Source organism: Sminthopsis crassicaudata, chromosome 6 (assembly GCF_048593235.1).
Source record: "Sminthopsis crassicaudata isolate SCR6 chromosome 6, ASM4859323v1, whole genome shotgun sequence".
NCBI classification, from domain to species: Eukaryota; Metazoa; Chordata; class Mammalia; order Dasyuromorphia; family Dasyuridae; genus Sminthopsis; species Sminthopsis crassicaudata.
The window spans coordinates 245,701,069-245,725,381 of NC_133622.1; the positions used below are offsets into that span (position 1 = coordinate 245,701,069).

General features: G+C 45.2%; 1 protein-coding gene across 1 annotated transcript in view; it reads right to left on the reverse strand.

The window, feature by feature from the left end:
• The window catches only part of OSBP (oxysterol binding protein), a 30,175-nt gene extending 15,924 nt beyond the window's left edge, over positions 1 to 14,251 (reverse strand). Inside the window, exons 1-8 of the mRNA XM_074274097.1 lie at positions 13,745 to 14,251; positions 8,986 to 9,194; positions 7,316 to 7,566; positions 3,418 to 3,616; positions 3,057 to 3,159; positions 2,732 to 2,786; positions 2,377 to 2,508; positions 203 to 448 (exon numbers count right to left, since the gene is read on the reverse strand). Of these exons, the coding sequence (XP_074130198.1) occupies positions 203 to 448; positions 2,377 to 2,508; positions 2,732 to 2,786; positions 3,057 to 3,159; positions 3,418 to 3,616; positions 7,316 to 7,566; positions 8,986 to 9,194; positions 13,745 to 14,124 (1,575 nt within the window). The 5' untranslated portion in view covers positions 14,125 to 14,251. The remainder of the gene's footprint in view (positions 1 to 202; positions 449 to 2,376; positions 2,509 to 2,731; positions 2,787 to 3,056; positions 3,160 to 3,417; positions 3,617 to 7,315; positions 7,567 to 8,985; positions 9,195 to 13,744) is intronic.
• Between the last annotated feature and the right edge of the window lie 10,062 nt (positions 14,252 to 24,313).

Genomic DNA, 24,313 nt, shown 5'->3' on the forward strand with positions numbered 1-24,313 from the left:
TAGTCCAGGAGAACAAATGAAGTCACGAGACTATCAACAATCACATTTTAAAGAGAAAAATACAACAGGTTACAGCAAGTATTTCTAAGTCTAGGACACAAGGAGGCAAGTCATTCTATTAACTATGAAGGTTTTTTCTTCCACACAAAGAGGCTACCATAAGAGTTCCAACATCCTGGACTCTCTCTAGGAGGTTCCTTACCTGTTCACAGAGGGATCGATAACCATTCTCTTCAAGTCGGTCCAGCTCAAAGGTCTCTCCCAGGAGTGGGTTAAATGGCTTGCTAGTGCGGAAGACAGTAGTGGAGTAGGAGGACACGGTGAAAGCTGCCACGTAGCACAACTGTTCTAGGGAGTTCTCACATTTTGCAGCTCGGTCTAATAGTTCATGATACTCTAAATCTTCAGTGAGACGCTGGAGCATGGATAGGGGCTCATTAAAGTTCACCTGACAGGAAAAGAAGCAAAATGCCAAATTTATTCAACACATCCATAAGAGCCTGTTACCATGGCACCCAAATAACAAAAACATCTACGCAGTTTCTATAAAGTAGGAAATGAAGACAGTTTGATCAAAGTGATGGAGCCAGTCCATAAAGGAGCCTCTTAGCCCAGGGCTTCGTCTCTGAGATCAGCCTTGCAAATCAATATCCCCTCTCTCCTGGGAAGGGAGCCAGGATTCACAGCAGGTGAAAGGTAAAGAAGATTTCTATTTAAACACCTTGCAGAGTTTGGGAAGAAGGGTTTTTTTTTTTTTTCAAGCATCTAAATTGACTTAATTTTAGGTACAGGAAGTTCCCAACTCATTAAGGGACCTCTCAAATTTTTGTTTCTGTAGCTTTAAAAGAATTTGGCTATTTAGATGTCTGCATTTTCTCATAGAAACAATGTTAGAAATGGAACTTCGTTTTCCAGTCTGGCCCACTAACTTAACGTCTATTTATTTCATAATGTGACTAAGCTATATAGGACTAACCAAAGCTCTGAGTGCTAAAAGTCCACCAAGTACCAAGTTTCTAATCCGAGGCCAGTGCTGGACAAAATTTCAAAGTGGGATTTCCCTTGGGCATTTTCCCATTTTTTTCTGCACTTGCCCCCTCTACAGATGGTCTTTCCTAGCTTCCAGCCCTTGGACTCTACCTTATTAGTCTCCATTGGAAAGGCAAAGCTCCCACTTACTGTCCTTCATTGTACTATATACTGTTCTGTTTCCTCCCAATTCAGATTCCCTCATGGGAGATGATCTCAACCAAAAATAAATGAATGTTAATTAATGATAGCCCAATAACCCTTCTGCAATGGCAGGACTTTTCAAAGTTCTGATGAAGCCCAAACTCTGGTCCACTGAATTCCATAAACATTGCTCATGCTTATGGAAGGGTGAGTAGGACACATACATTATTTCTGCAGAGAGGGCTATTAAGGAGATCCCTTCTGCTGGACAGCTTCTTCCCATCTCCTGCTACAGAACCCAGAGTCTAAACCTCTAAGTTTTCTCCTCTGCTTCTATGGCTATGGTGCCAAGGGTTCTGGAAGTAAGTGGGGGGAGGATCAAGAACAACTGTTCCCAAGGAGAGGTCATTTCAAAAATTTTCAAGGAAGACTAGTCCTTATTTTAATCTGCCCCATTACGCTACCCTAAACTGTCTTGTGCTTATTTGTAGAAATACAGTTATACTTTCCCTTTGTCTCTCCCCCAAGGTTGAATGTAAACCCCAAGGTTAAGAAATATGTGTTTCATCTCTGGAAAGTCTGTACCTCACTGAGTACTCAGCACAAAGGAGTCACTGAGCTGCACTGAATGGAAAGGCAACAAAAACATCAGCAGCCACCTGCACCTCTACTATCTCACTCTGCAGGGAGAGAACGGAAGCAGAACTAAATGTGGCATCAGAAGCCCTGGGCTCTCCCCTTTGCTCCACTCTTTCTGACTACCTGTTTATCCCCAGGCTCGATCTCCTCTTCCTGAAAAGAGGACTGGAGGATGTCTTGAGGCCCTTCAAGCTCTGAATCCATGATGCTGCCTGTGCAGAAGAAGCTCCAGCAAGGCTGCCACCAGTCCCTGCCGCCCACAAATCTAGCCTTTGGGCTAATACACAAGAGCCTCTCAGAATTGCATTCAGCTGACAGTCACAAGCACTCATATTTCTAGAGCCCTTTTAGCTTTACAAATTGCTTTCTTTACCACAGCCTGGCTAGGGAGCTAGTATAACAATTCCTATTCCCACTTTCTAGAGGAGGAAACTGAGGCTTGAGCCAAGATCAAAGAGCTAGTACGTGCTGCAGCTGGAACTGGCGCTGTGCCGTCTGCCCAGACCGCCATGGGTCAAAACCCTCCCACCCAAGGCCGGTCTACCCACACCACCACAGCCTCACCGGCATGGGGATCTTGGAGAGTTCCTTTCCAATACAATTCTTCATTATGCTCCATAAATTGAGGCTGTAATTTGGCTTATAGGGAATTCGAGTCCTTTTTTCCTTCTTTGTCTCTTCCAGTTGATGTTTATACTGGGGGCAAGATAAGATCCAGGAAATTATCCCTAAGAAACAAACAAACAAAAACCCTCTTCCCTAGTCTGGGGAACAAAAACAAAACCCAAAGGTGAGATTCTGTATTTGTCCTACTTCTTTTCAAATGAGCTGCCATCTAGAATTCCTTTTAAAGAACCCCACTAAGAACCCTGTCTCTTCCCAACACCTGCTAATGACCCTTCTCACAGTGGCAAACTACCTGTTCATCCAGGCTGATGTCACTGCTGGCCCCACTGATATTGCTGCCAGTCCTTCTGAATGAATGGAAAAAGCATGAGAATTAGACCAAGATCAGAACGGGCATTATCTTTCAAAAGCACAATGGTCGCTGGACTAACAATAATAGCACTGGGCAGACAATGGCCGCAGTGATGCCCTTCTGCACACCGAGCTGGCAGATAGCCCACCACTCACCAAAGGACCCGGCCCAGCACCTAGTAGCAAACATCAAGACGAACCGAACCTCTGACCTCCAGGTCAGAGGTTTGGGGGCCCACAGGGGTGGAGAGCCAAGATGAACTTACTTGTGGCCCAAGTTCTCAGGCATGGTAATGATCTCGGGAGCATCAAAGAATTCATTGTCATCATCTTCATCACTCATATCTCCTTTGCCAGAACAGATCTGATCTGCAAGGGGAAGGCCAGGCTGAACTCTAGCTTCACTTTCTCAATATCCTGAGCATTCTTAAATGCCAACCATACACAGCAAGATGGTACAAGAAAACAAAACAAAGGCAGAGACCAGCCTGCTGGAGGTCACTGTGGAGTTGGCAAACCAGGGGAATGGGGCAGTGGCCCTGAGCCCAAGGGTTGGATGCTCTGTGTCCTGATAGGAGAAGGCAGCCCCCAAGTGAAGCAAGAGGCCAAGGGGGCCCCACGGCTTACCTTTCACGGAACCCGCGCTACCAGGGGCACTTGCCGGCAGCACCGTGGCGCCTCGGAAAGCCCTCTCCAGATGGTTATGCTGTTTGGCTAGCTGCTCCAAAGTCTCCTCCAGGCGGATGCGCTGGTCTCTCTCATATTGCAGAGACTTCTGCCACTTCTTGCTATGCGTCTGGGCCAACATCAGGAAATCCCTGCAGGCCTGCATGGCAACAGAACGGATGTGGGTCATTCATTTGATCTCCTGAGAGCCCCAGTGAGTAAAAGACTCTCCAGCTGAAAAACTTTACCCTGGCCAGTTGTGGTGGATGACTATTCCCTAGGATCAATGACAGTCACTTTCCCACCACAATCGAGGTCAAATTCAGGAGAAGAGCGCTTTCAGCCGGAGATTGTATTTGTTAATATTCTTGTGGTCACAAGGTTCAAAGAAAGACTGAGTGAATAGAAAGCCTGGCCATGGTACTTCTGACATCACAAATGATGACATCTATCCCTGCAGATGCGACCATGTGGCAAATGGAGAGATAAAGATGACAAGAGTCATCAGTTCTTTACAGAGAGAGCAGAAAGGCTATGGCTGAAGAGCCCCATACAAAGCAGGGGAGAATATCTGGCCAAACTCACTGAAAAGTGGCCAAATATGCCCACAGTAGGTCATGTTTTGGGATTTGGTTTGCTGTTTGGGGCCGACACAAGTTCTAGATTTGGGGGTAATCCAGAAGGAGTGCTAAGGTAAAATTCTCTAGTCTTCTCATTTGAGAGAGCTTTAAAAGTACAACCGAGAGAAAAAAAAACAGTGTGATACTTCCAATGTCAGGATCACAAAGGATTCAGTGTGATCTCTTGAGGTCAGGTCACTTTCATCTTGGTTAGACCATTTTGGAAGAAGAAAATGAGAGTTGAAAGGGACCTCAGAAATCAATTAGTGCAGGTCCCTTATTCTACAAAAAAAACAAAACGGAAAGATCTGAAAACTTAGAAAACTGAACTCTAAAGATAAGACAATGCTATTCTTCCTTGTGATAATGTTTCTCAATTCAATATTTTTTCTCAGTTTCATAGCTACAAATATGGAAATGTTCACATATAGACGAATTTATCATTAAGTGGAAAATCAAGGGCATAGAGACAATAAGCCCAAAGCATTTTACAGAGAACTCAAATCAGAAAAGGATGAAGGCAGGCCAAGGAGAGAAAATAACCAGCAAAATAAACTGACAGGTGAGAATCCATCTCACAAATAAATGACTACTTTCTCCCTTCAAGTCTCAGCTTAGATGCTGCCACCTTCAGGAAGCCTTCCCCCAACAAATCCCCTCACCCTCAATTCAAATTCAAAATTCTCCCTCCTCAAAATTTCCCTACAGCTCTTTTCTGGATCTCTCCAGTGACCAAATCAATCCCCACCTTGTATGTCACTGGTCTGTGTCCAGGCCTTGGCCCCATTCCCCACAATGGAACACAGGCCCTTCTTCAGAGCCGGGCTGGGCAGCTGTTCATCTCTGTGGTCCCAGCACCTTCCACAATGCCTTACCATATTGCTATTGATGGGATGTCCAAGCGCCTAACTACCAGAGCTTTAAAAAATGAAGAATAATAACCCCCATAGAGTACAATACACAAATGAGAATGTTATTGAGAAAAAAGATGAGAATGGAAGAATGTAGAGCAAAATTTCATTTAGATTTTGAATAGCGTCTGAGTAGAGATGTTCTCCCTTTAATGTTTAAACAATATTTTCAGGTTCATAAAGTACTTTATATACATTATTTATTTGATTATGTCATGAATTAAGCTCCTGCTGTGCATGCAACACTTGTGTTAAAAACTGGGGAGATAGAAAATTCATTGAGAATGAATCCCCATTCTGATGACACTGACATACATGTACAGCTATAACTCCCAAGAACAGCAGAGTGGCAGCATGGCCTAAGAGAGTAAATGCTGGCCGTGAGCCGAGAGAAAGCCTGAACAAAAATACTGCCTCTTAACACTATGACAGTTGTTACTGTCCCCATTTTACAGATGAGGAAACAGAGGCTCAGAGTTTTGGAGACGTGCCCACAGCCACACAACCAATAAATGGCAGATATAGGAAGCAAGCCCTGCCTAGTCTCTGACTCCAAGCCTAGCACTAGCTAGCCCACACCGCCACATCACTGGCCTTGCTTCTTATCATTCCTTTTAGGAAAAGTTCCACATGAGCTTATTTGCTATTGACTTAATCACCTACCTTTTTTATATACAAAAACTTTGTCACAAGAGATTTAATGAAGTTTAAAAAACAAAGTGTTTGTGGGAAAGAAAGACAATAAATCTGGGAGTCAGAAAGACTGAGGGAGATCACCCATCTTCCTCCATTCCTTTCTCTTAGCAGATGGCTCTAACAAGTAGTTCTCTTACTACCTTCTGAGCTTTAGAGAATTCCCAACTCAAGTTGAACAATTATTAAAATCCTACGGTATGTACCTAAGCATATAATGCTACATGCATAGCACTAAGAGTGCAAGGTAAGGACCAGGGAAGTCACTGAGCTGCTCGGAGCCTCAATTTTGTCATTTACAAAATGGAGAAAATCCTCACAGTATTCATCTTCCAGGACTGTCATGAAGATCAGATGAGCTCATTAACTGGAAAGCCCTGGGGCCAACTCTTACTATATTTATACAGTATAAGAGAGTATGATCAAAATATTATGGGGAAAAGAAGTCTATTATTGATGAGAGATATCAAGAAAAACTTCTTAGAGAAGGTGGCATCTGAATTGGCCTTTTAATGCAGAAATTCACCAGGCCCAAAGCAGGTGGGAAGGCGTTCTTGCTTATAAGATTTATTTACAGCATCCGTTGAACATTTTAGAAAAAATAATATGAAAATATAAGCTACTGGCACACCCAGTAATAAAGAGAATAACTGAAACCATTTAATTTACAGTTGTCCTACCAATAAGAAAAACAGTTATATAGAAGTTAAAACTAGCTGTAAGCACATTTCTAAAGAATACTCCTGAAACTAGAAACATGAAATAGATACACAGAATTTCAAGGAAGAAAGGAACCTTATGTCTTTTCATCCAACTCTCTCCTTTTACAGATAAGGAAACTGAGGCCTGGAGTAGGAATGCAACTTTTCCCAAGGCAGAGGCTACAGAGAGCAGAGTGAGCTTCAAACCTGGCGCCCAACTTCAAGCCTAGTGACTTTCGTCTTATCTCATCACGGCTTCATTTCATTTAAGAGGAGAAAACCACCTGAATGTTCTTCTCAAAAATCTTCCTCCTGTCCATGATCCCTCTAACAAAACAGCTTCTCTGCTGGCCCCTCTGTATTTCTGTCCGTAACATCTGCCAGTCATAGAAGCCACAGGACAATTTAGTAGCTACCTAGCATTTTTCACCTTATAGAGCAGAGGAAGCATTCTCTCCACATTGCTGATCCTCCCAATAAGATCCATCTGCAGCAGGAAACACCACCTCCCCACATTACAGAAGCGTTCTCAAAGTAGAATTTTTTTTTTTTTTTTTGCTAACCTTGAATTACCTCTGAAGCAAGTAGTGAAACTGGACAGCGTCCTCAAGCTTCCTAAGGTTTCCGCTAACACACTATCTACCAGACCAGCTTACTCCACTCTGGGCCAAATGCACAAGCAGGACAGAAACCAAGCTTTACTTTAGGTTCCCTGAGCCTTTTTGTCTACCTGAGCAGGATATAAAAGGGTCATTTCAGCTGGGCACCTTGCTCCCCTTTAAAGCAACAAGCCTAGTAATTCTAGTTCCAGGAGCAGTGAAGCGAAGTCTGATGTTCTATGCGAGGGAGGCTCCAATTTCAGCATATATGCAGGAGTTTGTATTCTAGTCAGGAAAGGGATCAAGGGGCCACATGGTATGAGGTTTACACTTACATTAATCATGGCATTGGACGTGATCCTGAAGAGTGTAGCACGCTCATTGACCTGTTTGATCTTTTCATTACTCTCAGCAGGCAATTTGAGGGACTCTAGCTCACTGAGAGACCGCTGGAGAGCTGTGCCATGCTTGGCGATCAGGTCATTGCATGTACTCAAATCTTCCACTTTGCTGGAGAGGGTCCGGAGAGTATTCTGCAGTTCTGTCTTATCAGTTTGAGAAACCGACTCTTCATCTCCTGATTCATCTGTGGGACAAACAAAACAGATGAAGTGATTCCGATCTGGGACATGTTTGCCAGGGAACCAGCCAGGAGTACTCCAATTCTGGACACGCCTAAAACTGGTGCTTTTTGTGTTCAGAGCTCTCACCAACTTACAGGCCCTTGTGAGACTAAATGAGTACCTGATTACAGGATAGGGATGAGGAAGGGAGAGCTCAATGGCTCCTGAGCTCAGGAGTGGGTTATTAGAGCCTTTTACCTCTAGTTTGCCGGTTCCAATCCAGCCCAAGCTGACTGTTACTGAAAATCCACTACCATCTGTTGGTTGTTCGGTGGGCCCTGTATGAAATGAGTTGAGAATCTCAGTCTAATTTCTTGTGGACAAAAGTCCACATCACAAAATTCAAAACTGGAACTACATTACCGCTAACAAAGGTGGGCTCAGGGGTCAGATTTCAAAGGATATTCATCTGAGACCTGGGAAACTGCATAAGGCAGTTCTATGCTCACTAATTCTTCAGGACTAGAAAATGAAGTTTACTTCTAAAAATCACTAGCCTTATTGATTATCAGCCCAAGGAGCATAACAGCTCACTTAAGTTAGCATTAAAAAGTGCTTTAAAAAAAAAAAAAAAAAAAAAACCTCTGTCTTTCTAACGAGGGAGAAAGGCCCAAGTTCAAATGGAATCTTAAACATGAATACATGTTTAAACATACAAAAATGTGCTGTCTTTGCTATATGAACCCTAAAAATGGCATGGTGGTAAGGAGACAACAGTCATATAAATAAATAACCCATCCTAACTTAGCCTTCAAGTAACCATTCAATTCGGCTTGACTACAATCCTTAATGTCCAAGTGGGGTACCTTCCCAATTTCCCTAGAGGATTGTGTGGATGAAAAATCAAGAGCATACAAATATAATTCACTTTATAGACACCAAAGTAGCAATGGGGCTATCAGGCAGGGAAGTCTGCAATTACTGTTTTAAGGAAACTGCTGAGATTTATATTATATCCAATGATTTGGAATCAAATAGTCAAGTAGAGTCAGAAGATGCCATCAAGCCTGGGATATGGGACTTTGGAAGCAATGAATAATTAATGAATTCAGAAACCAAATCTTACAACAGTGAAGTAAGAAATAAGTGCAAATGCTTAATGGATCCAGATTGGGGGTTTGTAGTGACTCAAAGATTAAGTCATCAGTCAAAAGTGTTTCTTAAAGCATCAGACAATTTACATTAAAAAGAGAAAAATTCTTGGGTGAATACATCTAGAAGAACATTGCTACTGGGATGAGAGACACTTGAGGGAAGCGTACCTAAAAAATACGAAGCAATAGCAGACCAACTTTAAGGTCTAATCAGCAGAGCTCAATGGGGCCAAAGCCTAAAAAGGAAGCTCCCAGGGGCATCTCTCCTTCCTTTCTATCTACACTTACCTGACTCTGCAAGCATCTTCACAGCCTTTGCCTTGGCCAGTTCCAGGGCCGTTACCCAGCGCTGCCGCTCCACTTCGGAACTGGCCTTCAGGTGGTAGGTCTGAGCTCCACCATTGGAGATGATGAAGTTGCAAGAATCCTCTACAGTGATATTGGCTGTGGCCAAGTTGATGGTTCCTCTGCATGTGTGCCGCATTTCTGCTTTTGATCTATGCCAAGGAAACAAAAGAGAAGCCAGGTAGAATCTATCCCTCATCACATCCCATTCCCTTTCAATACTCTAAGACAGCTGAAAAGCCAGTAGGCTCACAAACCTGCATATTCCTGTAAGGGTTTTTTGATTTGTCTGATTCTAAAATGCAAGGTAGGATATGGAGGATGATTTTCCATGACTGTAAATTCTAACTCCTAGTCACTAGAGAATGGCTGGCTCTGTCATTCCTCCAGTTAGCCGTAAAATTACTTTTTATTGAAGAAGTAACAATGGCTAAGTACTTTAGTTACTTCTCACAATGTCCTGTAGGGCTAAGATTAAGATGTAACACCTTCCAAGGTGTTTTATGAAATACATTTGCTACTTCCCATGTGTTAGCCATAAGTATCCACTCCCCTAGTCAAGTTCTGCAACAGTTTCAATGAGATAAAGATGAGACAAGAGGAAAACTCTCTAATAGCATGCTCAATTCAAGCCCTGTGTTAGAAGGGAGTCAAAAGCCTCTCAGACCTTTTTGAAATAAAGCTCGGCAAATGCAGTGTGAAGTTGCTTCTTAGCCTGAAGTAAACTTTTTTTTTTTCCTGGTAGGGGAGAGGGGAGTACCAGACACTGTTTTTTGTTATAGATTCCTCTGCAAGACCCACAGACTCTTGATGAGAAGCCCTAACGCACTCTATTTCTTCCTAGCTAGGTGAGATTCAGCAAACTCGTTTCTGATCTTGGTATAAAAAGTTCCCCTGAGCTTCCTGACTGGCAGCTCTATTAATAGCACTAACTTTTGGAGCTTTACTGCACAGCTCAGTGACACAACAACCAGCAAGAGATGTTTCATTAAATAATAAGCCTCGGTTAAATCTATATATTTGCAGGGGGAGCAAAAATGTGCAAATCCCCTATTCTCCAGCTATTCACTGATCAGGCCCGACCAGCAGAAAGCACCCTGGTGACTGAGATTGCTCTGTCCAGCCCAAGAACACCAAGAGATCAAAGTCCTGGCCAACCCCTAGCTCTTTCTCCTCAGTTAAAAGAACAAACACACCTGGAATGTCCTGAATTCCTACATGCCAAAAAGTGAACACACTGTATCCCTTCTCTAAAAAAAGGTTCTGGGGGGTGAAAAAAGTTTGCCTACTCTCCCTGCTTGGGAGGAACGGTGGCTTCCCCTCTCCCTGCCCCCTCTGACTGTGAAAGAAGGTGAGCCTTCTGAACAGACCGTGCATTCCCTCCCCTGTACCTGATCTGCACGTAACACGAGCCCCCGCGGTAGGCTATTTGCACCCCCCGCAGGGTTCAGTTACTCTATGAATAATACAGGCCCAATTGCGGGCCCACAGCTGACACCCAGCTCAGCCTTCCAAGGGCACCACCTGGCCCCTCCATCACATTCCTTGTTTGGCAATTTCCACAAGCTACTTCATGGGAATCTCTCGTCCCAGTGGGATGTCCCCAACTAACCACCTAGTATTTACAAAGTTTTTCTGACTACCAGAGGATTGTGGTTTTCAAGGGCCCTCAAGTGAGGCCTCCTTCAACTCAGTCCTGTTGGGTTCACGTGCCTGCTCCTAAATGTCTAGTGAAGAGGGAGAGACACGAAGCGTAGGAGACTGAGGAGTTCTTGAAGGAATCGGGCATTAAATGGCATTTCCTACCCTGAAAGTTTTCTCCTTAAAAAATATAATTGAGATAATAGAACCCTCAGCAGAGGATTTACACCTGAAAATCTAGACGTCCAAACAGACATTTCATTCCCAAGCTCTAGAATGCAACATATATAAAGACACATTCTGGTGGTTGGTGAATGAGGGCCGAGAACCCGACTTGCAAGAACAAGGAAAGACAATACTTCGGGAAGAATGGGTGTAAAAAAGTCTGACTAACCTCAAAGGGATTGCTTGGGAAGGGGCAGGTGTAATTAAAAAGCAGTTTACAGATCCGGGGCTTTACAAACCTCTTTCCTCACTGCTGCCCTTGAAAGGAGGCAGTACAAGTCTTATCCCCAAAGCTTGAGATGGTAAATGATTTGTCAAACACCCCACCGCTGAAGGCTGGCAGAGCTGGGAAGCAATACTGTGATGTGGCCCCAAGTGCTGTTCTTGACGACAAGTGAAGAGCCTGTGGGCTGGATGCATGTGAGCACAATTCTCTGGGGGACAAGGTCTATCTAGCCCAGTGATCCTCCAACTGTTTAAATAGGGGCCAGTTCCCTGCCCCTCAGACTGTGGGGGGCCGGACTAGAGTAAAAACAAAAGCTCACGCTCTGTCTCTGCCCATCAGCCCATTTGCCATAACCCGGCGGGCGCATAAACGTCCTCAGCGGGCGCATCTGGCCCACGGGCCGCAGTTTGAGAACCCCTGATCAGTTCTCGGCCTTTTTGGTCTCTGGACATCTTACTCTTTTGTTAAAGTGGAAACCTACTGGTGTCTCCAGTACTAGGAGTAAAATGATATTATTACTAGTCTCGACCTCACGACTTTGTTGAGTCTCAGGGATCTCCGGTGGTCCCCAGACTATACTTTGAGAACTACTGATCTCCATCTGTTTCTCGATATGTCTTGGGTTATACTTTATTTGCAGTCAGAAACAAACTTCTCTGGGACCACGACAACAAGGTTACAGAGATGTACAAGCCCCAGCAGACTAAATGGAACTGGCAGGAATCTAGGTCAGGAAAGATCACCACAAAAGTCAAAGCTTCCTTGTTCATATGCCATTTTTTGGAGCAGAAGGGATCAGATGAGGTGAGGCAAAAAATTCAAGTAAGTCTAAATTCTGTCCTCTCCTCGGGCTGCTCTAGGAAATATGACAGGATGCAGAAAAATCTGGCTGCTAGCCGGGGGACTAGCAGGAAGGAGCAGAAGTGCAGAGTTGGCTAGCTCGGGCTACACGGCCAACAATACAGCGAGCCACCGGTTTCCTGAACCCTAAAGTGGATAGTATTTTGGAAAAGGCCCTAATTCAAATCCAACAAACATCTGTTAAGATTTTATATGACCCACTAAAGTACATTCAATACCCAAGATTTACGACTGTAATCATTACAGGTCACTAACCCATTGTCTTCTACTGAATACTTCCATTCAACTGAATAGGACCCAAACTTGACTTTGGAGAGCCAGTCAAGACTGTCTGGACTTCTCTTTTTCGGTTGTACTGAATATAACTAACATCAAACAAGGGTCTGGGCAATGGGGGGGGGGGGGGTGAGAGGGGGTAGCGTCTGTCCCGTTAAGGACCAATTCGCCAGATTATGCACTTAGATGGCCGATGTCTACCAGGTTTTGTGTGTGTGTGTTTGAGGGCAATCAGGGTTAGGGACTTGCTCAGAATCACACTAGTCTCTGAGGTCAAATTTGAACTCAGGTCCTCCTGCCTCCGGCACCAGCGAGTTTATCCACAGGTCTGGCTGTTCCCGGAGGTGTGTTGTTGGTAACCTTAATGTGCTGAGCAGAACTGCAGGTTTGGATTGTTAGGCCTGTGTAAGAGAGCCAGCGTCCTACTGGACACCCCCCTGGTCAATGAGCCACCTCACAGGTGTGACCACAAGCAGAGAATTTCAGGGTGGGAATGACAGCGTCTAAGGGGGCTCAGAAGACAAGAATCCTGCTTCCTGGTTAAACTATAAGGGGTCTGGGGCGCCCTTGGACCCAGAGGTTCCTTAGCTTTGATCACTGAAGAGTAGAGGTGAACGGGGACCCCCCTTCTTGGGCCAATCATAAATCCCAAAGGGAGGAAGGCAAAACGCTGGCAGATCTTAAGCGGGGAGGGGCACCGACTGCTGTGGGAGCCTCATTTTCGGGAGGAAAGGTCTTCCTGTGTAAGGTGAGGTGGAGGACATTAAGCGGATAGAAAAGTTAAAATCCGAGGGGCTGGAGGGAGCGGACGGGAGCGCCTCCGGCCCTCCTCGCGGGTTTGTCGTTCTCCGAGGTTGCACAGAAGGTCTAGAGTGACCACATTTATGGAGATGATAAAGCCAGGCGAGTGCTTCTTCCCGGCAGGTCCTAAGTGAGTGTTTGTGTGCCTGGAGTTACTCGGGCAGTCCCAGGGTCCAGTGAAATTAAACCAGGTGTCACGGAATAACTGAACACGCCCAGGGAAGGACTGCAGCTAAGCCTGGGGGCTTCTGGGCCACGCTTGGCTCAGGGGATGTGCCCAATGGCTACAGCTCTGCCAAGGGGCCGGGGAGGACTCGGGGTCCTGCCGCATGGGTCACTGCCTCGCGGCACAAAGTTTGCCCATCAGCATTCGCTGAGCTGCCCCGGCGCGGGCCCAGCCCCACTTGGGGCGGCAGGAGCGTCGGCGGCGCTGCCCCGGCACGGGGTGCTCCCGAGATGAGCAGGGGTGTCAGGGAGTGCGCGTGTGCGCGCGGCCGTGTCTCAGCCACTACGGCGGCGAGGACTGGGGGCCCCCCTTGCTGTCTGGGTGACCTTGGCCCTGTCGGGCCTCAGTTTCCCTTCTCCTCCCAGGGCGAGGGGGGGTCGGAGGTAGGAGGAGGGGGTGGGCCCAGGACGGGGGCCCTGAACGCCGCGCTCAGGCGCCGAACTAACCTGTAGTAGCTGAGGAGCCCGTTGCTCAACACGAACCAGCGCCGCTGGTAGCCCTTGATGTAATTGGTCCATTTGAAGAGCCAGCCCTCCCGGGCCGAGCCGGAGCCCGAGCCCCCAGCCCCTCCGCCCGAGCCCCCCGTGGGCGGAGCCGGGGCGGGGCCGGCCGCCGACCCTCCCCCGGTCGTGGCCACGGGGCCCGGCCCTCCGGGGCCTCCTCCCGACGCGGCCGTCGCGGGGCCCGGAGCTATTCCTGACCCGGGCCCGGAGTCGCCGCGTCCTCCTCCTCCTCCAGCTGCGGCCGGTCCCGAGCCTCCGCCGCCTGGCGCGGCGCCCATCGCCGGGCCGGGCCCCACTACTCCCCGCAGCTCAGTTGCCGCCATCACCCCCAGACACCGGCCCCGGCGGCTCCGCAGCAGCAGCGGCAGCGGCAACACCCGGACTCTCTCTCTCTATCTCTCACACACACACACACACTCACACACTCACACAGAGAGCGCAGCAGCCGCCGCCGCGCAACGTCCACGCCCCGCCTGTCCAGCGGCCGGAAGGTGGGATCAGTCACAGCGCCGGTGATGTCCCATTGGTGCATGTAGCTGACACTCAACCAGTTGCTCCTCGCCATTGGCGCGCTTCCCAAGCTGGTCGAATGACCCCACCCCAAAGTACACCTGGGTGGGACACTTCCGCCAGAGACTCCGTGGATTGGGTGGCAGGGAAGCCAATCATACCCAAGCCCTGGTTCATTGGTCCTGGGCATTGGAAGTAGTCCATACTCGCAGAGGAAAAGGGAATGGGACCAACCAGCTGCGTAAGTGATTGGTCCTGATTTCCGCCACTCGTTTTAGTTTATGAGTCCGTCACCGCCACGTCACCCCGTTCCATCATTCCTTCCTCATACCCTCTTCCGCCCTCACTGATTGGTTGTTGGGCACCTGCTGCTCCGGCTTACTCTAACATTCGTTGAGCCAATCAACTTCCTAGTGGGTAGGAGTTTTTTGCACCCTCACTTTCTATTGGTGGATGTTGTTGCCACTCATTAGGTGGCAAAGAGACATTTCGGAGCCCAAGCGCTGAAGGGGACGCCTGCCAGAGGAAGGAGGCGGGACGTTGGAAGCCAAGATTACTGGCTCCGGGGTCTTGACAGATTGGGTCTGTTGATGCTGACCAATAACAGCTCTGGTTCCGGAGCAGCCAATCCGAACTGGGAGCAGTGTTGTGGGTGTGGTTTCCTTCGGAATGGGGGGTGGGGAAGAGACGCCTGGGCTGGCGCAGGCGCGGTACAGGCGGGGCCTTCTCACTCTGGATTTGTCTGCCTTTTGCCTTCTGTAGGGAGGAAACCCCCGAGGCGCCCCCAGAATCCTCTGATATAGGCCGGGGTTTCTCATCACCTGGGTTTTAGGGATAAATGCAAAAGTGCAGATATGGGCAAGGCCGGTTCCCAGACTCAAACTTGCCTCTTGCTCATGCCCACATCCCTTAGTTCGTGTGCGCCCCGCCCCAATCCCGCCCTCCTTCCTCGGTTCCTCTCCTCTCCTCCCCTCCCCCTCCCTTCTCTCCTCCCCTTTCTCCACTCTCCTTCCCCTCTCCTCTCTCCCATCCTTCTCCCCCTCCCCCTGTCCCCTCTCCCTTCTTTCCTCTCTCTCCCCTGTCTTTCTCCCTTCTCCCTCTCCTCCTCCCCCTCCCTCTTCTCTCCCCTCTCCTTTCTCCATTTCCTAGACTGATTCCTCATCCCGGACCCCATCCTTACCCCTCCCCCACTTCTGCCTTTAAACAACTCTGCTCTTAGTAAAACTCAAACGCCATTTATTCCTTCGTCCACAAAAGACTGTCATGAACGGGGCGGCCGAGAGAAGACTTGTATGCACTGATCCACAGTGGCGGCAGAACCCGGACCAAGTGCACTGTGGGTAAAGAAAAGCAACTTTGTGGAAATCTTCAACATAAAGAAGATCCACTCACTTCCAGCTGATCAATGATGGACAGAAATAACTACACCCAGAGAAGGAACCCTGGGAAGTGAATGTAAATTGTTAGCGCTACTGTCTATCTACCCAGGTTACTTACACCTTCGGAATCCAATAACGTGCAACAAGAAAATGGGATTTACACACATATAGTGTATCTAGGTTATACTGTAACACGTGTAAAATGTATGAGATTGCCTGTCATGGGGGGAGGGAATGGAGGGAGGGGGGGATAATTTGGAAAAATGAATACAAGGGATAATGTTATAAAAAAAATTACTCATGCATATATACTGTCAAAAAAATTATAAATAAAAAAAAAAAGAAAAGAAAAGCAACTTTGGGAGACGTTGGACCCTGATCTACAAAGCAAAGACTGATCACATTCCAGTCCGCTGTCCGTCTCAAAACCAAAAGACTCCCGGGAAAGACGGGGCATTTCTGGTCAACGGACCGCACGGATACTAGCTTGGCCATGGTACCTTCTTGATTTTCCATTGGTAGAGAGTGAAAATCAGGAAACGAATTAATTAAAAGTGAACCAAAAGGCCCCACCGTGAGCCCTAAAACCAGAGTACTGTGTGAGGGTCTGCAGCACAACGGGAACCGGAGTAGTGGAAAGGCCTTGGCCTGGGAGCAGCGTGGTCGTTCCGCCCAAGGGCCGCTTCCGGCGGCCCCACAATCTCGTCCCTTCCAGGTCCTAGAACGAGGGGACTTTCCTTCTTTTATCTCCGAGTTCTGTCCCCTCCTGCTCTCCATGGTCCACTTCTAGGGGAGCTTCCCGGGGGAATAGACGCCTCACCTTGGGACTCCCCAAGCCTTCCCTGAACCTCCCGCAGTGTATTTGTTACCCTCCAAATCCGTCTGCCACGGCCAGCTCCTTCCACATGCTCTCCAAGAACAAGTTAATTAATCTTGCCCGCACTTGAGTCTGCCCGTCTGCTAACTGGAGATAAAAGTCTTAATGATCCCTGCTTCACCATAATGCAAGTCCCTTGTAAACTTTAAAGCCTCCTAGAATTGTGAGTCGTCGTGATTAGAAAGATGAAATCAGACAGAATAACTACCCCCTTCAAAGGTCTGGCAATCTTGTAAATGCGGATGCGCGCTCATTCAACAGACTTTATTAGATACTTACTTTGGAACAGGCCACTCTCCGTAATTATAGGTCAGGCTTACAGGACTCCGTGGGGAAGTCGGGGCAGCTCTCCGCCCGGTCCATCCCAATTCCGCCCAGATAATCCCACGGCCACTCTTGCTTGATGTTCTATGGACACTTCAAGTTATCTCGAAATAACCTTTTTATCCTCCACTTTCTCTGACTTTGCTAATTTTGGCACCATCCGATACCAGGTTCCTGAGTGAGAAATCAGATTACCTTGAATTCTTCCGGGTCGCCTGCATCTTGTCCAGTCGAGTGTCCATCCTGGCACTGGAGGAGAGCGTGAGACTGGGGCCTTTGCACAGCCTCACTTCAGTCCGGTTCACTCTGATGTCATGGCATCCCCTCCCTGATGTCATGATTCTCTTGGAGAATGAAGGACGAACAATAACAACGTTTCCCGGTTCTTCTCCATTCTTATCTTGAAAAGGACTCCATCACACACACTCCCCCCACCCCACTGCAAAAGGTCTTTCTGCTTCCTCCACCGGCCCTTCCAAGCCATCTTTCATTGTGCTGCCAGAATAATCTCCTATTATGTGGTGAGGTCATTCCCCTGCTCAAAAATCTGCTGTTTCCCTATTGCCTCCAGAATAAAGGGACTCTTTTATCTTCTCTCTATAACCCAGAGCCAGCCGGGCTTTGTCTCTCTAACCGGATCCTGCCCTCAGTCCACTGGATGCCGCAGCCAGACTGGTCTGACCAACGCACCCTGGGCCTTAGAACTTTGGTTCCCACTCATTCTTCTATATACCTATAATACAGTCCCTTCCCCTGTTGAATTCTGACCAGTCCTTTTAATTAAAGCTCACTCTTCTTACCGTGTTCTGTTCAACGAGTGCCTCCCATCCACACATCCAGGCATAAAAATTCAAGGTTCCTCAGAAGATGTAAAAGCAGAAATCACCCTGTTCATTGGCCTTCTGAGAATGATTGATAGCAGAGGCACAGTGTGACGTTTGTGCTTCGAAGTTGTCCACTACTGTGAGGGAAAAGATCCATTACAGCAGGGGTTCTCAAACTACAGCCCGCGGGCCAGATGTGGCCCACTAAGGACGTTTATGCGGCCCGATGGGTTATGGCAAATGGGCTGAGGGGCGGAGACAGAGTGAACTGGCCCCCTCTTTAAAAAGTTTGAGGACCACTGCATTACAGGGTCCAAGTTGTAGAGGGCTGCTCTGTGGGTGGTGAGGTCATCCAGATGTTTTTGTAGTGAATGATATTATGCCGTGACATCCACCTGATAATATTACAGCTTCCTGAAACAGACTAATTAGTAAACATTTATTAAGCACCTACTATGTGCCAGGCACTGTGCTAAGTGCTGGAGATACAAAAAGAGGTAAAAGTCTCTGCCCTCAAGAAGTTCTCACAATCTAATAGGGGACATAGCATTCAATTATATCCAAACAAACTCAATAGGATAAATAAGAAATAATTAACAGAGGGAAGGCACTAGAATTAAGAGGGGCTAGGAAAGGCTTCCTGTACAAAACAGAATTTTAGTTGGGACTCAAGCCAGGGAAATCATGAGGAGTTGAGAAGGGAGAATGTTTCAGGCCTGGGGAATAGCTAGAGAAAATGTCCAGATCCAAGAGAAGGAGTGGAGTTTGGGAATCAGCCAGTAAGTTGATGCCTCGTCTCTGGATCAGAGCATATCGTGAGCGATAAGGTGTAGCAGGGGTCTAGAGTATGAAAAACTCTGAATGCCAAATCGGATTTTGTATTTTTGATGTTGGTAGTGATAGAGAGCCATAAGTTACTCAGAATAATTTTATCTACTACTAGACTTGTACACCAAGGAGGCTATTAATAAAAAAAAAAAAAAAAAAAAAGCAACACTTGTGAACATAAAGAATTTGGAACAAAGTAGCTGCCCATTTGACTGGGGGAATGGCCAAATTGTGGCACATGAATGTAAAGGAATATTATTGTGCTATAAGAAATGATTAATATGTTGAAGAAAGAAGGGTGGAAAGATCTACATAAATGGATGCAGAGTGAAGTAAACAGAGCCAAGAAAACCACCATGATGACAACCATGTCAACAGAAAGAACAATCACACACACAAAATCAAAGTAAATGATGTGAAATTACAAAGAACAAACATGGGTCCAAGGAAGAGCTATGAGAAGGTACTCCAATCTCACTCCTTTGCAGAGATGGGAGGCCATGTGGGTGCTATATTTCACATATTTTCAGACTTTTGCGATGTATGCTTAGTGCTGCTGATGTTTTTCTCTTGTTTTCTTTATTTTGTGTGTATATATACACACACATAAATTTATGAGGGTTCTCTGGAACAGGGAGAAGAGGAAATAATAGGGAAATTTTTTGATGTAAAAAAAAAGACATCAAGAAAATTTATTTCTTAGGGGGGAAAAAAAAAGGATATGATTGTGATATCCTCGTGTATAAAACAGAATAAAATGTACTAGAACAGAGTCATGGAACATGAAACCCACAGCAATCTTGTCTCCTGAACCAAATTAAAATGTAGGTTTTTAAATTTTATTTATTATTTATTTAGCAAATAAATAAAAAATATAGTAAAATGTAGACAATACAACATTTTTTAAATCAATACACCATCTACAGAGATCTTTATGTATGAATTATTGGCTGTTTCTGTTAACAGCACTGTACTAGAAGATAGCACAGTTGAAATATAAGCTCTTTGAACACAGGGACTGCTTTATTTTTATCTTTGTGTCTGCAATCCTTAGCAAAGTGGCTAGCATATAGTAGGTGCTTAATAAATGCCTTTTGGTTGGGTGACTTGATTAGGTGGATTTGAGACTTATCGACAACATCCGGCAAATAACCATTAATGGGTCCATGCTAATTCAGAAGGGGACCCAGCTCTTGCTCCTGTGCTTATCAACATTTTTATTAACTGACTTATAAAAAAGAAATTCCATGTTTATTAATTTTTTGGCCACAAAGGTGGAATGTGAATTCAATTCAACAAACATTATTCATGCACCTGCTCTCTGGAGCATGAAGAAAACAAAACATTTTCCCCATCCTTTACTACTTTACAATTCACCAATGGGAAACTGGGAGTAATTTGACTTTTTAGACAATAGACTTATCCAAAAATATCTTTATAGTCTAGAAAAATGGGCTGAATCTAATTAGGTGAAATTAAATAGGTGTAACAGGAGACTGGCCCACGAGGATCCAGTTCTGGGAACATGCAAATTGGTGACCTTGTATCTGGAAGTTCCAGAAGACACAGATTGGAGAGACATTGCTCTTCAAAGTATGCATGAATTGGCCAAATCAGCCTCTTTCCCTCTAGCCTTCAAAGTAGGATTTACAACAGGCTTCCTGAGAAGGGAGTCTCAAGTTCTCCCCAGCAGGGGTGCTGCCATGTGGCCTGTGAACACATGGCTCTATCCCCACTGCATCTAGTTTTTCCGGTTTTCTGGTAAAGGATTATTGGAGACAGAATGACCAAGGGAGATTCTAATGGATTCCAGAGGTCCAGTGGTAGGAAGAATCATGAAAAAGTTTCCCAAGAGAAAAGGGGTCTATAAGTGGAAAAAATTTAAGATCCCCTGCCCTGGGAGATAACTGAGAAGTTAAATTAACTTGACCAAGTTTACACAGCTGGTGTGGGTCAAGGGCAAGATTTGATCCCAGGGATTCCCCTCTCGGAGGCCAGCCAAAAGATAACCCCCAATTATGTCTCAGACAAATGGGCTGCTTTGGAGCTACTCTTTGGCACCTTTGGTGTCGAGTTTCGATGGCTGGCTCGGCTCCATGATGATTTGGTTGGCTTTGATCTTGTTACAGACGCCATACTTTGGTGTTGGCTCTTTAAGAAAACCAGCATAATCCCCCTTTCTGCATTTTTTCAGTTCAGAAGTCAGTGTAGACCTGGGTTCTAGAGTCACAACTAAGACATGTGAATTTACAAATTCTCCCCTCCAGGAATATCTAATGGTAACCTTGGAGCAAAACTTGTCCATTATTTTCTCATCCTCAGATTTGAAGTGGAAATCCAGAAAAATGGATTTTCCCAGCCCAAAGTATGGCCACAGTGGGCAAAACATACAGAAGCTGCATGTGCTAATATACATAGCCTGAAAGGAGACCTTGAGGAAAATGATATTCTTGAACCCTTGCCTACCTCTAGACTTAGAGGAGGGCACTTTCACATGCGACATGATCCTGACATCTACAATCATCTAGCAAAGAACAAAGATTTCTTGGGCAGTAGTAGATATGGTTTCACATGTAAAATCAAGTGATGTCGACGAGCATTTATTAAACACCTATTAAGTGCTATAGTACTAAGGAGGCAAAGAAAGGCGAAAACAGATGAAAATGAGATAATGATGGAGTCTTGTGCATTTTGGAGTGGGACATCTTTTCCTCTGAATCTCATGATATCTACACAGAACTGGGCAACAGATAGCAATCGAGTTGATGAGGAAAGCAGAATGCATACATTTGCCTTTCCTGGATTAGCTGAATCAGAAGTGGCCTCCCATATTTCCTGGAATTCGATAAGAGGAAGGAGATTGCCTAAGGAAGCAAGAGGGCAGGCTGACAATGGAGGTTCTAGGGTGTGATGTAGCTAGCACAATGCCATCCACGAGCAGAAGTATTTGGAAGATTTCAGTATCTGTGGCAGGAAGCTACATCTCTGACGTGCGTGTCCAATGAGTTGTTTTATTTTATTTGACTGGATTTTGTGGTTACAAGAGATGGTACAGGGGGAAGTAGAGTAAAAGGGAAGTGTGGTAATTTTTAAAATCTTCAATTACATTTTAAAAATAAAAGAACCTGACCAGCTTTAAGTAACCCCTCTTCTATTTGAAGTCTATTTGGAGCTTCATCAATGCTGGGCATCCTAGGATTGATAAACCTCATCAGACACTATGGTGTAATCATGAGAAAGTCACTTAAAAACGGAATGCCTCAGTTTTATCATCTGTAACATGGAGATGATATTAAATATTCTACCTATTTCATGAGTTGCTATGAAGAAAGTCTTCTGTAAATTTTAAAAGTGCTACAGAATGGCAAGGAAGTGGAAACTGAGTGGATGCCCATAAGTTGGAAAGTGGCTGAATAAGTTATGATATGTGAATGTTATGGAATATTATTATTCTGTAAGAAATGACCAGCAGGATGATTTTAGAGAGGCCTGGAGAGACTTACATCAACTGATGCTGAATGAAGTAGAATCAGGAGACCATGGTACACAGCAACAACAAGATTACATGATGATCAATTCTGATGGACATGGCTCTTTTCAACAGTTAGGTGATTTAGGCCCATTTCCAATGATCTTATGATGAAGAGAGCCGTCTGCACCCAGAGAGAGGACTATGGGAACTGAGTGTAGATTACAACATAATATTTTCACTCTTTGTTGTTGTTTGCTCGTATTGTTTTCTCTTTTATTTTTCCCTTTTTGGTCTGATTTTTCTTGTGCAGCATGATAATTGTGGAACCATGTATAGAAGAATTGCATGTGTTTTAACATATTTTGGATTAATTGCCATCTAAGGGAGGAGGTGGGTAGAAGGGAGGAGAAAAAAATTTGGAACACAAGGTTTTGCAAGGGTGAATGTTGAAGATTATCCATGCATATGTTTTGAAAATAAAAAGCTTTGGAACAAAGGGTTTGGCAATTATTAATGTTGTAAAATTACCCATGCATATATCTGGTAAATAAAAACTATTTAAAAAAAAAAAAAAAAGAGTACCTGAAGACATAAGCTTCTGAAAATTTGATAAGTTCAACTGAAGATGTTGAGACAGAGATTCACAGAATCAAAGATGTATTTATTTATTTATTTTTACTATTAAAGCTTTTTATTTTCAAAACATATGCATGGATAATTTTCAACATTCAAAAAAAAAAAAAAGAAAAGAAAAAGCTTTAATTTAAAAAAATGAAGTGCTACAGAAATATACCATCAATTTCTATGTATTATAAGGATGAGGGGATTATTTTATTTTATAATTATAACATTTTTTGACAGTACATATGCATGGATGGATGAGGGGATTATTGAGCAAAGTTAACTCCAGGTTTACTTCTATCAAAGAATCTCGTTAAACTTGTTCATCTATTGTGTCTGAATCTTTAATGGCTTAGTACAGTACAATAGGTACTTTTTATAATAATATCGCATTATATATAATATATAATAATGTCACTTATGTAGTGCTTTAAGGTTTGCAAAGTGTTTTACAAATATTGGTTCAATGGAGTCTCACAACCACCCTAGGAAGGAGGTGCTATTATTTCCTTCATTTTACAGGTGAAGAAACTGAGGCAGGCAGAGGTTGAAGGGCCTGCCCAGGATTATACAGCTAGGAAGTATCTGAGGATAGATTTGAACTTCTCAGCTCTAGCTGGTTAATATACGTAAGTATTAATTTAATTGACTTGTGGTGATGCGGATTGAATTGTTTTGAGCTTGGATTCAAAAGATATGGGACAATATTCCAGATTTTGGGGGAGGGGGTGGAGAATATAAATGCAGACAAAAGAATAAGAAGAAACATGGCCTTCAGAAAATGGGTTTCGGCTACAGCAAAGATCTAAGAATGAAGCCTAGTCTGGTGGGAAAGCATTGGACCTAAAGAGTCGAAAGATTGGCAGCTGAAAAGCCTCAACAATAGTCATTTGTTGTTATTGCCCGTGTGCCAGGCAGAGAGACAGTGTGATAAAAGACAGAGGGCCAGCCTCGGAGACAGAGAGACTTCCATTCAAGACCTACTTCTTATAGGGATTGGCTGGAGACTCTGGCCAAGTCACCTAACCTTTCGGAGATTCCGTTTCCTCAGCTGGAAAGTGGGGATAATAAAAGCACCTGCCTCTTTCTCAGGGGTATCAAGTGAACTAACATGTATACAGCGTGTTGTCAACCTTAAATAAAACTGGGTGGTTCAGTGGTTAGGGCACTGGCCCTGGAGTCAGCCTCAGGCACTGTGTAAATCACTTCACCCGAGTGGTCATCTCCCCCTAAAATTACTGGGGACTGAGGGACAGGGAGGACAGATTCTGAGCAGGAATTGCCTCTCCTTTGTGAGAATAAACTGGGAAACTGCCTCACCCCTACATTCCCTCCCAGTTCTTTCTTTTCCTGGGTTTTGTCTGTCTTAGACTTCCGGACTGGAGTGTGTCAAGGGGGAAGGGAGAAGGGGAGCCCTCCTGCCCCCCTACACACACACACACACACACACACACACACACACACACACACACGCACACACGCACACGCACACACAGACACCCTTTCTGACTTGCATGAGAAGCACAAGATGAGCGGCCTCCATTTGCCTCAGTGAGACTGAAAGGGAGAGTTTATGAGTTTCCATTTCTAGTCTGCCTTTGGGCTTCTTTTTCGGCTTATGGATCAATCCCGATAATGAGCATTGCCAACCTTGGGAAAATATATTGCTCTATTTTC